Source organism: Astyanax mexicanus, chromosome 4 (genome assembly GCF_023375975.1).
Source record: "Astyanax mexicanus isolate ESR-SI-001 chromosome 4, AstMex3_surface, whole genome shotgun sequence".
NCBI lineage: Eukaryota > Metazoa > Chordata > Actinopteri > Characiformes > Acestrorhamphidae > Astyanax > Astyanax mexicanus.
This window is the reverse complement of record NC_064411.1, coordinates 31,322,194-31,339,546: the sequence shown is the minus strand read 5'-3', so window position 1 is coordinate 31,339,546 and position 17,353 is coordinate 31,322,194. Positions and strand designations below refer to the sequence as shown.

The window sequence follows — 17,353 nt, the reverse complement described above, 5'->3', positions numbered from 1 at the left end:
TGCCATCAAGAAACAGACCTCCCCGTCAACAAATAGTGCCGTGATTTCCCCTGTCAACAAACAGTACCACAACCTCCTGCCATCAAGAAACAGACCTCCCCCGTCAACAAATAGTTCCGTGATTTCCCCTGTCAACAAACAGTACCAGAACCTCCTGCCATCAAGAAATAGACCCCCCCATCAACAAATAGTGTCGTGATCTCCCCTGTCAACAAACAGTACCACAACCTCCTGCCATCAAGAAACAGACCTCCCCCGTCAACAAATAGTTCCGTGATTTCCCCTTCAACAAACAGTACCGCAACCTCCTGCCATCAAAAAACAGACCTCCCCGTCAACAAGTAGTGCCGAGATCTCCCCTGTCAACAAACAGTACCACAACCTCCTGCCATCAAGAAACAGACCTCCCCCGTCAACAAATAGTGCCGTGATTTCCCCTGTCAACAAACAGTACCACAACCTCCTGCCATCAAAAAATAGACCCCCCCATCAACAAATAGTGCCGTGATCTCCCCTGTCAACAAACAGTACCACAACCTCCTGACATCAAGAAACAGACCTCCCCATCAACAAATAGTGCCATGGTTTCCCCTGTCAACAAATAGTACCACAACCTCCTGCCATCAAGAAATATACCTACCCCGTCAACAAATAGTGCCGTGATCTCCCCTGTCAACAAACAGTACCAAAACCTCCTGCCATCAAGAAATAGATCTCCCCGTCAACAAATAGTTCCGTGATTTCCCCTGTCAACAAACAGTACCAGAACCTCCTGCCATCAAGAAATAGACCCCCCCATCAACAAATAGTGTCGTAATCTCCCCTGTCAACAAACAGTACCACAACCTCCTGCCATCAAGAAACAGACCTCCCCCGTCAACAAATAGTTCCGTGATTTCCCCATCAACAAACAGTACCGCAACCTCCTGCCATCAAAAAACAGACCTCCCCGTCAACAAATAGTGCCGAGATCTCCCGTCAACAAACAGTACCACAACCTCCTGCCATCAAGAAACAGACCTCCCCCATCAACAAATAGTGCCGTGATTTCCCCTGTCAACAAACAGTACCACAACCTCCTGCCATCAAGAAATAGACCCCCCCATCAACAAATAGTGCCGTGATCTCCCCTGTCAACAAACAGTACCACAACGTCCTGACATCAATAAACAGACCTCCCCCATCAACAAATAGTGCCATGGTTTCCCCTGTCAACAAATAGTATCACAACCTCCTGCCATCAAGAAATATACCTACCCCGTCAACAAATAGTGCCGTGATCTCCCCTGTCAACAAACAGTACCAAAACCTCCTGCCATCAAGAAATAGATCTCCCCGTCAACAAATAGTTCCGTGATTTCCCCTGTCAACAAACAGTACCAGAACCTCCTGCCATCAAGAAATAGACCCCCCATCAACAAATAGTGTCGTGATCTCCCCTGTCAACAAACAGTACCACAACCTCCTGCCATCAAGAAATAGACCCCCCATCAACAAATAGTGCCGTGATCTCCCCTGTCAACAAACAGTACCACAACCTCCTGACATCAAGAAACAGACCTCCCCCATCAACAAATAGTGCCATGGTTTCCCCTGTCAACAAATAGTACCACAACCTCCTGCCATCAAGAAATATACCTACCCGTCAACAAATAGTGCCGTGATTTCCCCTGTCAACAAACAGTACCACAACCTCCTGCCATCAAGAAATAGACCCCCCCATCAACAAATAGTGCCGTGATCTCCCCTGTCAACAAACAGTACCACAACCTCCTGCCATCAAGAAACAGACCTCCCCCATCAACAAATAGTGCCGTGATCTCCCCTGTCAACAAACAGTACCAAAACCTCCTGCCATCAAGAAATAGACCTCCCCGTCAACAAATAGTGCTGTGATTTCCCCTGTCAACAAATAGTACCACAACCTCCTGCCATCAACAAATAGACCTCCCCGTCAACAAATAGTGCCGTGATTTCCCCTGTCAACAAGTAGCACAACAACCTCCTGCCATCAAGAAACAGACCTCCCCGTCAACAAATAGTGCCGTGATTTCCCCTGTCAACAAACAGTACCACAACCTCCTGCCATCAAGAAACAGACCTCCCCCGTCAACAAATAGTGCCGTGATCTCCCCTGTCAACAAATAGTTCCACAACCTCCTGCCATCAAGAAATATACCTCCCCCGTCAACAAACAGTGGTGATTTCCCCTGTCAACAAATACCACAACCTCCTGCCATCAAGAAATAGATATCCCCTGTCAACAAATAGTGACATCATTTCCCTGTCAACAAATAGTACCACAACCTCCTGCCATCAACAAATAGACCTCCCCCATCAACAAATAGTGCCATGATTTCCCCTGTCAACAAATAGCACAACAACTGCCCATCATCATCAAATAGCACTGCAACCCCATCAACAAATAGCCGTGTGAAAACTGAACAGGTCTGACTAATACTGTTCACTTTAAAACATTTTTAACAACAACAGAGGTTTAGCGGTCTGAGGAGACTAAGAGGTATGTTTCCGAAGCAGCTGCCATGGCTGCAGTGGCATTCTGGACTGCAGTGTGGAATGGGAATACAGCTGCCCATGACAGGACCCATCAAAAGAGTCTGGGTTACATTCCTGCCTGAAGATAATTGGTTACGACCTTGCTCACTTACTTACACACTCTTCTCTGACTCCACTCATGTTGGCTTCCATCTGTGAGGTCAGTCAGAGGAACTATTCAATCCTTTCTCACCCTGCTGCAGACAGAATGTCAGGTTAATTCCTGGATGACTTTTCACGGGCAGACATATTAAAGTTGAATTAAAGTTTTAGAGAGTAAAGGCAGCCTGATTCTGAGCCCAGTACTGGGATACTTCTTTCATTTTCATTATTACTTCCATTATTACAGAATTGCTGCCATTGGGATCCCAAAACTGTGATTACTCTAGACATTTTAAATGGACATTAAACCATTAAAATCAGAACATCATTATGTTGCTGTCAGGGTCAGAAAGGGAAGAGACAAGCACAGAGGAAACATTGAAAATCATGACCAAAAACAAGGCAGTTTTCAAGCCAAAAAACAAAAATGTAAGGTAGTGAACAAACCAAGGTGTGTGAGACACTCCAGGTCAAAGGAAAGGAAGGCAGTACCAAAGGGCAAGTCAAAAATTAGAGTCGTAAATACAAAAAAGGTCATAATCAAAAATAAATAAAAACATTAAATTCTCGACAGGGTGTGTGAAGTGAAGGGGTATATATGGTGAGTGAAACAGGTGAAATCAATATTCAGGTGATTGTGGTGTGGTGAATTCTGGGCAATTGAGTCCGGTGCTGGGAGATCACTAGTAAACATATGTGCAGCAGAAACAGAAGTGCCAGAAGGTGGCAGCTGTGACAATTGCACATTTACTTAATGTTATTTGTAATTAGTGTTATGTGTAATTACCTCAGATGTTTATCGGCTCTAAGGTGACCTGGGCACCCAGACAGTGACTTGTTATGAAATTCTGAGAGAATTCTGTGATTAACTGTGATTAACCACACTTGTTCTTTTTAAGAATAAAAAATCGTATCGTTTATATTTAAATGTAAATAAAAGAATGAATGTAAGAAATGTCAAATGTAATTATTAGGGGTGCGAATCTTTCAGTGTCTGGTGATTCGATTCAATTCCGATTTTTGGGGTCACGATTCGATTCTGGAACGATTTTTCAATTCAAATGGCCAATAAATTTTGTTTAAATTATGTGAGAAGATAAAAAGATAAAAGGACAATTTAAACAAATAGAACATTTAAAACAATAAACGTAGGTTCCTTACTGTATTAAATCTTTTTGCAACATAGTGACAGTGCCACAATAATAAATTGCTAATTTCTAGCACGGTTAACTAATTCTGAATTAATTTCTAAAAGGAAGACATTGTTAAAACTGGAAAACACTCATCAATGTAACACAGCCACAAGGTCAAGAGTGGAACGTTAGGCTATAATTATGTAACTAGCAGAGGAGATGCTACACTAGATTTTAGCATGCACACCCCTCTGTAGCCTAATAGGGAGAGGCAGTAGGAGCTTTTTAACTGTAACACAGAGCTCACCTACTGTCGCGCAGAGATTTTTAAGTGTACCGTGGCGCCCACCTACTGTCCTGAAATGCGCACGGACCACGCCAGCAAATTGTCTCCTTTGATTGGACAGAGCTGTCTGGCGCGGGAGGACCACAAGCTCCAGAAAAAAACAAGTGCATTGGGCGGGGGCAGAAAATGGAAGCAGTTTGGGTCAATAATAACGTAATAACGTATTCCTGATTACAAATTAATTAATTAAATGTTTTACGTTGACAGCCCTAGTTTTTTGTGGTCCAGGGGTGCCTTGTGGGAGGCTTCCTGAAACTGAAACTAATGATTCTTCCGATGCTTCCTTTTTTTTTTTTTTTTCAAAAACTACAATGTGCCATTTGTGTGCCACTCCCAACAAGCCACCCACACTTAAATGCACCACTGAAGATTCACCACTGAAGACTCAGGATTAACATTCAGTGAAGATTTCTTATCTGGTCTGAGTTTGACCTTTGGTGGCATCTGTTTGTGGAAAGAGTATTTACTAATCAAAGCCTGGTGTCTCACTGATTTTCTGCTTGGATGTATTTCATTTTTGATAAGTGCTCGCTAGCATGCACAGTATGCTAATTAGTCTCTAACTGTCTAGCTGCTTGTTTCTGACCTGTGGCACAGCCACAGGATATACACAGTGTTTATTAGCTTCTGTAGCATTCGCTAACAGATCACAGCATCAACTCACTGCTTACTGCTTAATTTAAGGAGGTTAAACATTATGACTTATTAACCTAATTAAACCCATTAACAGTAGAACATACAGCTCTGAAAAAATTAAAAGAGCACTTCAGTTTCTGAATCAGTTTCTCTGATTTAATTATTTATAGGTACATGTTTGACTATGTAATCACAGTTTTCATGCATCTTGACATGATCTCCTCCACCAGTCTTACACACTGCGTATAACTGAGTAGCTTATGAATTCCTCCAGACCAAGTGTTTTGACCTCAGGGCAGCAGATTGTCAAAAGTCTCAACTTAAGCACACATTGTACTGAAAATAATACAGTAATCAATATCTTAGTGTATGATAGATGATGTAGATTTTTTTTAATGCATGATTATTATTTAATTATTAGGTTTAAAACTTCAGTCTTCAGACACTTACAATAATTTGAGAAGTGCATTGAACAAGAAGCCACATTGAAGGATCTACATGATTTATAATAGGCTGATTAAATAAGTGTGAAAATAATTGGAGGCTTTGACACAAGCATTAGGGGCTAAGTCCCATAAGCCCCTTGCTAGCTCAGTCCATGATCTTTACCAAGCCTTGTTGAACTTTTTTTGTTGAAGATTTTAGTGATAGTTAAGACATGCTGTCTTGCGATAACTTTTACAGTTTCTAAAAATAATTTGTCAAAAGTTCTTTAATAAAGGGTAAGGTTTTTTACTTGTAGACAGAACTGTTTAAGTACTGGAACCAAAACAAGCTGTACCAGCTGTAGTGAAGAAAGATGCCATTTTTCCCAACAGATCTGTCTACATTTTAGCAACAGAGCTGCAAGTCCTTGAAAAAACCCTGGAGCTGCTCCTGTAACTGACTGTATTATTGTATAAGCCTGAAGACACGCCTCATTAGTTGCACTAAATGTTCTGGAGGACAAACCCGTGGGACTAAACCCAGCTCAGAAACACACAGACACATAATCCACCCATATGTTTACTTATTACCATCTCAAGAATATGTATCATAGTGGTTAGGTCCTCCAAGCATGGGATTTGGCCCCTTTATGGCCTGAGATTACAACACCCACTCAGCATACAACAGTTTAACGTATAAAACTCATGTGTCTCAACCTATCACTACACTGAAGGAGTTGATTTGATGCTCCCTCCACCATGCTTCATAGTAGGGATGGTGTGTCTGTTGTGAAGCTCTGTTTGGTGTCTGCTTAACGTCTAGTCTTAATTTTGCCATATCAGATCAGAAAACCTTCTTCTAGTTGAGCTTGGAGTCTCCAACAGTCCTTTGGATGACATGTTGAAAGTTAAATGTTTTACCATCTTAAGATTGGGATTGGCCTCTCTCCTGGCTGGAGTTTAAACAGCAGTTTATTCCCACCGAGTCAGTCAAAGCACTTTGTCCCCACCTACTTAATGTCTACAGCACTTCAACGTATAAACCTACTTTATTTTATGCACTGTAAGGTGCAATAATCCTTTAATTTCCCCAAAAATCATTAGTGCACCTTATAATCTGGTGCGCTTTATGTAAGAATTCTACCAGTCAGGTATTAAGAAGCAGTAAAGGCACTCTGCTGAAAGTAAAGTAAAGTTTTAGTTTAGTTCTCCTGCAGTATTAGCATTAACCGCTAACCACAGTAATCGGTAGCTCTTTCAAAGTGCAGCTCTTTTAACGTTATTGAGTGGCAAAGCTAATGCTTCAGCATTAGTGCTGGAGAAATTTTTAAATCCAAGCTTTCTGTAAATAAATGGAAGTGCTTTACTCACCCAAATAAACAGTTTTAGGAGATAAATCTGTGTAGATTAACACCCAGCACTTGTTTGACTTTAAAAAGAATAGGTTTGTTAAGAATTACAGTTTTGTTTATTTAGCTTAGCTTTACTTAACTTAGTTAACCAACCCCCGCACCACCACCCAGCGGTGAGACCTGCTGAAATAGATGGAAATAATGGCGACACCCCTGTTCTTTACTAGTTTTGCATAGTGCGCCTTATAATTCTATGCGCCTTATATATATATTGATAGTGCACCTTATAGGCTAGTGCAAAAAATATGGTATGTGTCTTAACCTGGACTGCTTATTAAATTAGGTGCAACACAGAGCAACCTATTAGAACAAAACTTTGGAAAAACATTTTTAAAAGCATTTATAAATGTTTATTAAGCATTTATTTATAATATACATACATAATGTTTTGCGCAACAATTTAAGTGGCCACTTTTACAGTGATTTAAACCTTTAAGCCAGTAGCTGCTAATTAGGTGGATACTAATTACTTCATAATTAAGCAATAGTTAGAGGGAAATAAGCAATATCAAACAGCTTCAGGATGTTCTGCTCATTTATGTCTTTGATCAATTAAATCATAGTCAATATAATTTGACCTTTAAACAAGCGCTTACAAAAAAAAAAACAAAAAAAAAAAAACTCAGAACACAGAAAAGGCCAATTCAACCAAAATATACAGCTCTGTATGTAATAATGAGTTTCTTTGATTTAACCAAATTGAAAAACTCTGGAATATAATCAAGAGGAAGATGGATGATCACAAGCCATCAAACCAATCTGAACTGCTTGAATTTTTGCACCAGGAGTAAAGGCATAAAGTTATCCAAAAGCAGTGTGTAAGACTGGTGGAGGAGAACATGCCAAGATGCATGAAAACTGTGGTTATAAACCAGAGTTATTCCACCAAATATTGATTTTTTTTAACTATTAAAACTTTATGAATATGAACTTGTTTTCTTTGCATTATTTGAGGTCTGAAAGCTTTGCATCTTTTTTCTTATTTCAGCCATTTCTCATTTTCTTCTTATTGAATGAATGTGTAAGATGTTGCAGGGATGGTTATTTCAAGACACTGATACCATTAATTACAATATTTCATCCTCAAGATTTAAGTCAAAAATACTACCACATTCAAGTGAAATGTGAAAATCTTTAAAGAAGTTTTTTTTTGTTCATTCTCATTAAAAAATGTGAATTATTTTGATGATTAATTCCATTAATTCCATTTATGACTTTTTATAAAAAGGGGAAAACTTTAAAGGGGTGAATACTTTTCATAGACAATCTAATCTAAGCATTCAACCTCTAATGTGCTGACTTTCCTTTCGTTAATATTTGTAAATAAAGACAAGCATTCTGTTCTAATAGACCTTAACTAGCTTAACTCATTAACTCTGATTATTAGCGGTTAAGTGTGAATTGCTGACCTAAAACACAATCTGGACTCCTTTACATCCGACTTTGATACAAAGACATACACATTCTTTGGAAAATGTTTCATTTACTCTGTTATCTATTTAATTATAATGTAGTAATGAGCAACCAAATAATTGCCAGCCACTGGCTTGATCACAGAAAAAAAACACCTAATGGCCACTTAAATTAAGCTGCAATTAGCCGTCAGTTCATTTGCAGCAAACGCTTTAATAAGATTCAGATAAGAGAGTTTTCAGTTCAGGAATTTGAAGCTCAACACCTTTATAAAACACTTCATATACATATATACAGTATGAACACACACACCAGTTATATTACGTATTATATGATGCTCTGTTTTGCTGTTCTATAGTAAATGCTGTAAAACAATTGACCTTCATCATTCAGTAACAAACAGCTGAGAAATCATCAGCGCAAATTGTCTTTATAATGACTGGTGTGGAGAGCGGAGGAAGGGAATGAAAGAGAGCAAAAGCAGACAGTGAGCAGAGAAAAAGAAATAGGAACATTATGATAGCTATGCAGTTTCAAAACCTGTTTACAGAACACAGAAGGCAAAAATGCATCAGAGTTGGTGTTAAAGTTCAAATATGTTAAAAATCACATCTGTTTTTTTTTTCATTCAGAAAGAAAATGCTTGGTGTAAATATGCCTTTGCTGTAGTGTGGATCAAATCTTTTTTGATTAAAGTTCATGGCTCTTATTATCAGATTTTCACTCAATTTTGGTTTCAAACTGTTGGTCAATAATAAAAGATTTTATATATGATATATATTTTAAACTACTATATATTGTAAATGGATAGAAGTCATCCAGACTATGAAAGAACACATAAGGAATCATGTAGCAGCTTAAAAGTGTTAAACAAACCAAAATACTCTGTGAAGCATTTAGGTGGCTCAGATCTGGGGTTAAGCTGATTAAACTTGCATTTTTTGGGAATGATTGACCTTTATTTCTTAAAGTAGTTCCTGCTATAATATAGATTAGAACATAACTGTATTTTTCACACTGTAAGGCACACTTAAAATATTTTAATTGAATCCAGTGTGTCTTATTTATGAATTTTACCAGTCAGGTTGTAAAGGGCAGTAAAGCCCAAATTGCAGTGTTATTTAGGAGATTCAGTTTAGTTCTCCAGCACCAGGGCTGGAGTAGCATTAGCATTAGCCGCTAACCACATTTCCCTGTTCAGAGGTGAGTATTATTGGACTGTAGGCTGTCCCTAACCTGGCTAGTACTGCTGAAGTAGCATTAGCATTAGCTGCTAACCACACTTGCTATTTCCCCATCCATAGGGAAGTATTATCAGCCTGTAGCCTGCTCTAGGCTAGCGCTGCTGGAGCGGTTAGCTGCTAATGCTAACGCTCCAGCCTAGAGTTGGAGAAATTCAGGAATCTAAGCTTACTGTAAGTAAACGGAAGTGCTTTACTCACCCAAATAAACAGTTTTCAGGAGAGAAATCCGTGTAGATGTAATAGAGATAATATCCAGTGCTTGTTTTTTTTTATTTTGTTTACTTAGCTTAGCTTTACTTAATTTAGTTAGCTACCCTCCACCACCACCCAGTGGTGAGAGCTGCTAAATTAGAAGGTCCTTATAGTGTCTCTTAAAATGCGCCTTCTAATCCGGTGCGCTGAAAATGTGTGTATGAAAATAGACAAGAAAATAGATGTTCATTAATAATGCGCCTTATAATACAGTGCACCTTATAGTGAGAAAAATACGGTACTCAAATAGGGCTATTCACTATATACAAATTGTAGCTCTTCACAACTTAACTTTACAACTGATGTTCTTAAACACATTAAGAGACAAGAAATCTAAGTAAAAAAATAAACAATTCTTAACACGTTTAGCACAGCTGTTAACTGAAAGCCTGAATTCCAGGTGACTTTACCTCACGCTAATGCCAAGATGTGCAAAAATCAAAGCAAGAGGTGATACTTTGAAGAATCTTAAATATTTAAAACATATTCTGGTTTGTTTAACACTTTTTATTTACTAGATAATTCCATATATTCTTCTTCTTCATTATTTGGATTACTTTAGGACTATTCTTAAATACAGAACATTTTAAAATGATGCAAAAACACTGCATTTAAGGCATGTCCAACCTTTTGACTGGTCATTTTTAGTTAAGATCTGAGAATGTGGGTCACTTCCTGAGGCTAGTAATGAGAACACAGCCCTTCCAGTCTTACACAGTTTTTGGGCTACCGTTCTGAGATCACCATGGCTCTCGTCCTCTCTTCTCCACAGGATCCACTAATGCAGTTAGCCATTTTCCAGTCTGTTACATCCAATTTCATTAGGGCGAAGCAGACAGGAAGCTAAAAGAGGGCGATTCCAGTCTCTGGTCTGGGCTCTGAAGAAAATGTGGGTCATTTGGGGGCAGATCTAACAGGCCACCGCTACTGTTCCTGCTGTAAGTGGCAAACAGAACCAGCCCATTCATTTTCATGAAGCAAGTCCTCTCAGGAAACGGCCACCAGCAGCCGGCGTAATTTACTCATAATAAATGAAAACAATTTAAAAAAACTGCCGTTAACACGGACAAGTGCGCTTGCTGAAATGAGAGCTACTTCATTAGCATGTCTCGTTTCCCTCTGAGGCGAGCTATCGTAAATAAAAGCACGGTAAACACAAGAGGCATGCACACTATTGGCTGCATTCCAATAAATAAAATAAACATACAGTGTCTTCAGAGCTATAGATAAATATTCTAAACCAGGGAGAAGCAAAAGAACCCAAGAGTTAGAACTCAGAATTATGCTGGGCTTCCAGAGCTTGGTCTAGCACTTTTAATACCAGTTAAATTACTTAAAACAATTGAGCACTAAGCATGTGAAAGAATCAATTTAAACTGGGCGGGTGTGATACGGTTTCCTTTCAGAGCGGATGAATCCGATTCCAGGTTATGTTTAGTCAGAGAGAGAGAGCAATCAGTCAGAAACTTCACCAGCTGCTCATCTTCAGTAAAACTGAGCCGGATCCTCTTTTAGAGGCGGTAAGTGTGACGTAAGTACATAAAGACGGGTGACGTGGCCAGAAGAAGAACCCTCGCAAAAAGCAACCCGACAGCCCAGTTTTTAGAATGAATATATTAGGATAAGCAGGGATGGTCGTTTAGCACACTGGTACCATTAAACACAATATTTTATCCCTTCTTCACTCAGAAATGCTTCTGCTTTTAGTTTAGAAACAAAATTATACAAACTGCAACGTTAATAATGTTAGTTGAGGCAATTAATTTGCTATAGTTTATGGTGCAATTTAATATTTCTTGTTTAGCTGACTTAAAAATCTGTGTTTGCGAGGTGTAACATAGCAATGAGCATCACAACTTGCCTTGTACAGGGTGTAAGATAGGGTACCAACTGTTCATTGAGGTTATTTCTGCCTCTCCTTGGATTAAATAAAGATAAATAAAGTCCATATGGCTTGGCTTCGTGACTCAGTATTAACATATTTCAGATTTAAAAAAATCAAGTAGTGTATTTATAATAACTTGGAGTCATAACTCTTTTTTTCTAAGAGGTAGGATCTAGAGTTTCAGATGTGCTTGAGGTTTCAATCACCACCACTGTGAAGAAGCTGGTAGAGTAATAGGCCCAGTATCACCCAGCTGGTTGCCTAGCATGACCCCAGTTAAATTCAACATACCAGCTTAACCTTAATGTATCTTTGTTTTAGCCTAAATCACCATCTTTTCAACCACTTTGACAACAAAGACAAGCTTAAACCATCTGAAACCTGGTTTTGAGCTGGACTTTTCAGCAGGGTATGTGTTTTTAGGTATGCTAATTACATTCATTCCTAGCGTGAACTGAACCCCAAATAAACTAATAGATTCAGAAAACGGCATGAAGAAAATACAGTTATGTCAACAGCGTCACAATAACAGCAGGCTCAAGCTCAGCGTTTACACTGATAGAAATAGTTTCAGCCCTGGCCAGAGCAGGCTTTTCCTCCAGTCTGCTTCAGAACCGTCCAGCCCATCACACATTAGTGCAGTTAGTGGAGAGAGGGGTCTCTGCTTTACTGCGGACCTCCTTGATGTCGTTTAGTGGCGACTCGCTGGTGATTTGGCACTTGAACACCTGCTTGTAGGCCTTCCTGAAGTTTTCAGAGAGGAAGGCGTAGATGATGGGGTTGACGGAGGAATTGCTGTAGGCCAGGCAGTGGGCCGCCACCCGGAAAATGAAGGAGGCCTGGTTCAGGGGGAAGGACCCGAACTCCACCCAGAGGTGAACCACATGGTGGGGAAGCCAGGAGAGACAGAACACCACCACCACCACCAGCACCGTCTGCGCTGTCTGTGGAGAAATGAGGCGAAAGAGAGTTAGAGACCAGAGAAAAAAAAACACACACAATATATACTGTATATCGTCACTATCCAACGCTATCTCCATTTTTGTTGATTTATAGTTACTACATAATTTGAACAGGCAAACTCTCCCTTACAGTGTGCCATTTTTTGATGAACAGACCAATAGAAAAACTTAAAAATTACCAAAATGAACTATTTTTACATCTACCATTAAAACATTCAATTAAAAGTCTAGAAGGATTTTTTCTCTCCTGTAAAGTGGTTGTTTTGGAGACCTTTTTTCCATTGGACAGTGACGATATACGATATACAAACAGTGACTCTATAATCTAATTTATCTAATTTATGTATGTTTCTTGTACCCATAAATGCTCAAATGTTTGAATTGTGTTTCTACAATTCAAATTGCAATAAAGTTGGGATGTTGTGAAAAACATAAATAAAAACAGAATACGATGATGTGAAAATTCTATTCAACATATATTCAGTTCAATACTCTATAAAGACACGTTTTTATTTAATGTTTCAAATGTAATAATAAACGTTATTGTTTTTTGCAAATGTTCACTCATTTCGAATCTGATGCAACACGTTACAATTGGTGTGGTGCAGTGGATAACACCACCACCTGCCAGTGAGCTACCATGTGGGAGACTGGGGCTACACCAATAAGAGTTCTTGAGCAAGACTCCTAACGCATACATACCTTGGCCCTCCTCTCTAACAGGAATAACCTTGTAAATCGCTCTAAAAAAGAAAATCATCAGATAAATGCTGTAAATCTTCCCAAGAATTTGGGACACGGGCAACAGAAGACTGGAAAATTGAGTAATGCTCAAAAAACACCTGTTTGGAACATTCCACACAATGTGGAAGCAGAGACATTTCATCCGGGTTAAAGAACCAAAAACACAAGCTAACCTTCACTGAATAAGCAATTGTTGGTCATATGAATGGGCTTATCTTCTTTTAATTCTCATATAAAATTCTCCTGTTAACGTATAAAGTTAAAAAATGTCCTGAGTATTTGCGAGACCTCATCTCCTATTATGAACCACCACGATTACTTAGATCTCAGAGTGCTGGTTTCCTAGTAGTTCCCAGAATTCAGAAGAGCTCTGCAGGAGGAAGAGCTTTCTCTTATAAAGCGCCTCAACTCTGGAATAATCTCCCCGATTATGTTCGGGACTCAGACACAGTCTCAATCTTTAAGTCTAGACTGAAAACTTACTTGTTTAGCTCAGCTTTTGGTAACTAATGTTTTTCCTTGTAGTTAAGGCTACAGATCCAGGGGTTTATGGACAGAGGGAATTGTGGGTAAACTGAGATGCTGGTGCTGTTGTTCTCCCACTACACACGATCACTCAGGTTTGTGGACGGTGGAGGGGGTGGATGCCGGTGTTTAAGGGAGCCTCCGTGTCTTTGTTACCTTCTGGCTCTCTCCCTTTAGTTAGGTTTAGTTAGTTTTTAGTTAGTTAGGTTTTCAGATCTGCCAGAGTCATTATATAATCACACTCTGATAATGTTTTATATTCTCTGTTTAACATAAATACAGTAAAAACTAACTGCATCTCTCCGCCTTCTATCAATTTTAATTTATTTGTATTAATTTTGAACTCTTTTTAGAGTAAGCTTAACAATCTACGGAGTTTAACAATCACTACTAAGCTGAAAAAGAAACTCTGGCAAAGCGTTAAATGTTTAATGGATTAAACTCCAAAGAGTATGGAGCTATATAAACCCTGGAAAAGAGTTTAAATCAACTCGGTGCAGCTCAATGGCCCAATGAAATCTCACAGACCAGAAAGACTTTTCCCTGAATGGATGAAAATCCCTCAAAAAAGACAAAAAAAAAAAAAAGACCCTTGTTTGGCTACAGAAATATTTAGGCATGCTACTAGGTACTAACCATGCACGGTGCCCAAGGTTATTGCTTCAGACTTTTTTCTTTTTGGTTATTTTGAAAATTTGAACAACTTGCTTTCACAGTAAGATACATTTTTTGCCAGGGGTGCCCAAACTTTGGCATGCTGCTGTATCATTATAAATGATTCCACTTATTCAGTCTGATTAAATGAATTAACTCATTTATGTAATCAAACTAAACTGCCTTTCTATATTGATATTCAGTTCAGAGATATTTACTGCTGAGAAAAAGATTGTATGTTCTACTCCCTAAATTAGTCTGATTAAATGATCGATTAGATCTCAGTTTTAATTATTTGGAAATGTTTGTGCTTTGCCCGCTGTAAATCAGTGCTGGTAGATTGGTCTGGTTTTCACGCTAATTTGTTTTTAGAGCTTTAATTAGCTTCCAGTTCTGGAGGCGCATGGTGCTCATAATTAACTAAAGAGATGAGCAGTCTTCAGTGCGCTCAGCCAGACACATAGAGAGCTCAAATTAGTAAATGGCTTAAGAAAACTAAAAAAAAAAACTCCTATACAATAGAATAGGAGATATTAGTTCATAAACATCCCAATAAACACTCATATAAACCAGAATATTAGATATTAGTCCATGAACAACCTCAACAAACAGTCCTATAAAGTAGAACAGGAGATATTAGCCCATAAACACCTTATTGAACACTCATATACACTAGAATATGAGATAATAGCCCATAAACAACTTCCCTAAACACACCTATACACTAGAATAGGAGAGATTAGTTAATAAACACCCTCAAAAAACAGTCCTATAGACTAGAATATGAGATATTAGTTCATAAATGACGTCAAAAAACACTCTTGTACACTACAATATGTGATACTAGCCCATAAACACCCTGAATAAATACTTTAACAAACTAGAGCAGAAGACAGTAAAAAAAAATCGATATTAGTCCATAAACAACCTCAAAAGACACTCCTATACACTAGAATATGAGATATTAGTCCATAAACACCCCAAATAAACACTTCAACAAACTAGAACAGAAGACAGTATATAAAACACCTCAATATTCCTCAATAAACACTCCTATACACTAGTATATTAGATATTAGTGGATAAAAAACTTCAATAAACACTCATACACTAGAAAAAGCGATATTAGTCCATAAACAACCTCAAAAGACACTCCTATACACTAGAATATTAGATATTAGTCCATTAACAACCTCAAAAGACACTCCAGTACACTAGAATATTAGATATCAGTCCATAAACAACCTAAAAAGACACTCCAGTACACTAGAATATTAGATATCAGTCCATACAAAACCTCAATAAACACTCATATACACTAGAATAAGATACTTTAGTCCAAAAACACCTGGATAAACACTCCTTTACACTAGAACATAAGATATAAAACTAGAATAGGAGATAACTCTTGTTCTTCCTTTCCTGGAGCATTCCTGATGAGAGCCAGTTTGATCATAATATTTTTGATGGTCTTTGCCATTAAATTGTTTAAAACACTGTTGGTCTTTGCTCAAAGTTTGTTTAACACTGTTTTTCTTTAGTAAATAAACATTTTGCTTTTAAAATAATGTAGAAAACACTGAATTTATGGTGTGTCCAAACGTTTGACTGGTACTGCATATAGTTTAGGTTTAAACCATAATAGCAGAAGTTGTGGATCTTTCTTAGAACTGCATCAAGGGAGTCTGATGGGGGGCAAATAAAAAATAAAAAAGCTTCTGTTCTGATTAATGAACATTTTTGAGATATTACTGTGTTGGGAATTTTGCAGTTTTGGGCTCTACTGGCATACCTGAAGCTTGTCTCTTCAGTGTTATTTTGACACAAAACACAGTGATGTACATCAACAAAGACAGAACCGGGATGTTGGGATGTGTAGTAAACTCAGGTGCTAAATGATTAAATATAGTTTTGGGTAATACACAATGTTTCCGTCTCTGTCCTCTTCATCACAACAGTGAAGATGAGGATCCACAGATTCACATTTCCATATTGGAAGCAGCAACAGATGGCTACATGAATACGCTGATGTTGTGACGTCATACTGTACAGTACATCAGGTTCTGCGAGGACAGATCTCTCTAGAAAAAGGGCTGTGGAATACAGGCGGCGGAACAAGATTAAAGCACTCAAGCCAACTCAAAAGCCCCATTACTGCTAATAACTCAACTTCAGAGTCTTCTGAAGATTACCAACTTCAAGATGAAAAATGTCAATCACGCAGCAAACCAGGCCCTGCACTTCACGCTGCTGCAGCTTCACAGACCTATGCTGTTTGAAGACTTCAGGTTTAGTTTTTAATCCTTGTTCCTGTGATTTCAAAACCTTATATACCTCCTTATTGTTGTCTGCAACTTTCCAAACCATTCTTCCTGTTCCTGAAACTTTACAAATCCACTTACTTTATCCCAGAACTTTGTAGCCCTCTTTACTGTGGCACAAAACTTTACTTTCCACTTTTACTGTAGACTAAAATTTAAAAGCATCTAAACAGTTGCCCAAATCTTTAAGAAAACCTCAAGACCTTAAAATACTCCCTTACTCAGACCCAGAACGTATCAACCCCCTTTACTGTGACCCGGAACTTTACAAAACCCCCTTACAGACTTCAGTCCAGTAAAATATAGCCTTCCTTGTTTTGCCCCAAAACTTTACAACCCCCCTTACTGTGTCCATAACTTTAAGTCTGTACTTTGTCCCAGAACTTTGCAATCTCCAATGCTGTGGCCGAGAACTTTACAAACCCCTCTTAGCATGGTCCAGAACTTTACAAAGTCCAATGATGTGGCCCAGAACTTTACAAACCCCTCTTAGCATGGTCCAGAACTTTACAAAGTCCAATGCTGTGGTCCAGAACTTTACAAACCCCTCTTAGCGTGGTCCAGAACTTTACAAAGTCCAATGCTGTGGTCCAGAACTTTACAAACCCCTCTTAGCATGGTCCAGAACTTTACAAAGTCCAATGATGTGGCCCAGAACTTTACAAACCCCTCTTAGCATGGTCCAGAACTTTACAAAGTCCAATGCTGTGGTCCAGAACTTTACAAAACCCTCTTAGCATGGT

At 38.7% G+C, this 17,353-nt stretch overlaps 1 protein-coding gene across 1 annotated transcript in view; it reads right to left on the bottom strand.

The window, feature by feature from the left end:
- Nucleotides 1-7,009: 7,009 nt before the first annotated feature.
- LOC103047815 (galanin receptor type 1) overlaps nucleotides 7,010-17,353 on the bottom strand; it is a 30,064-nt gene continuing 19,720 nt past the window's right edge. The window contains exon 3 of the mRNA XM_007231661.4: nucleotides 7,010-12,348. Within this exon, the coding sequence (XP_007231723.1) occupies nucleotides 12,031-12,348 (318 nt within the window). The 3' untranslated portion in view covers nucleotides 7,010-12,030. The remainder of the gene's footprint in view (nucleotides 12,349-17,353) is intronic.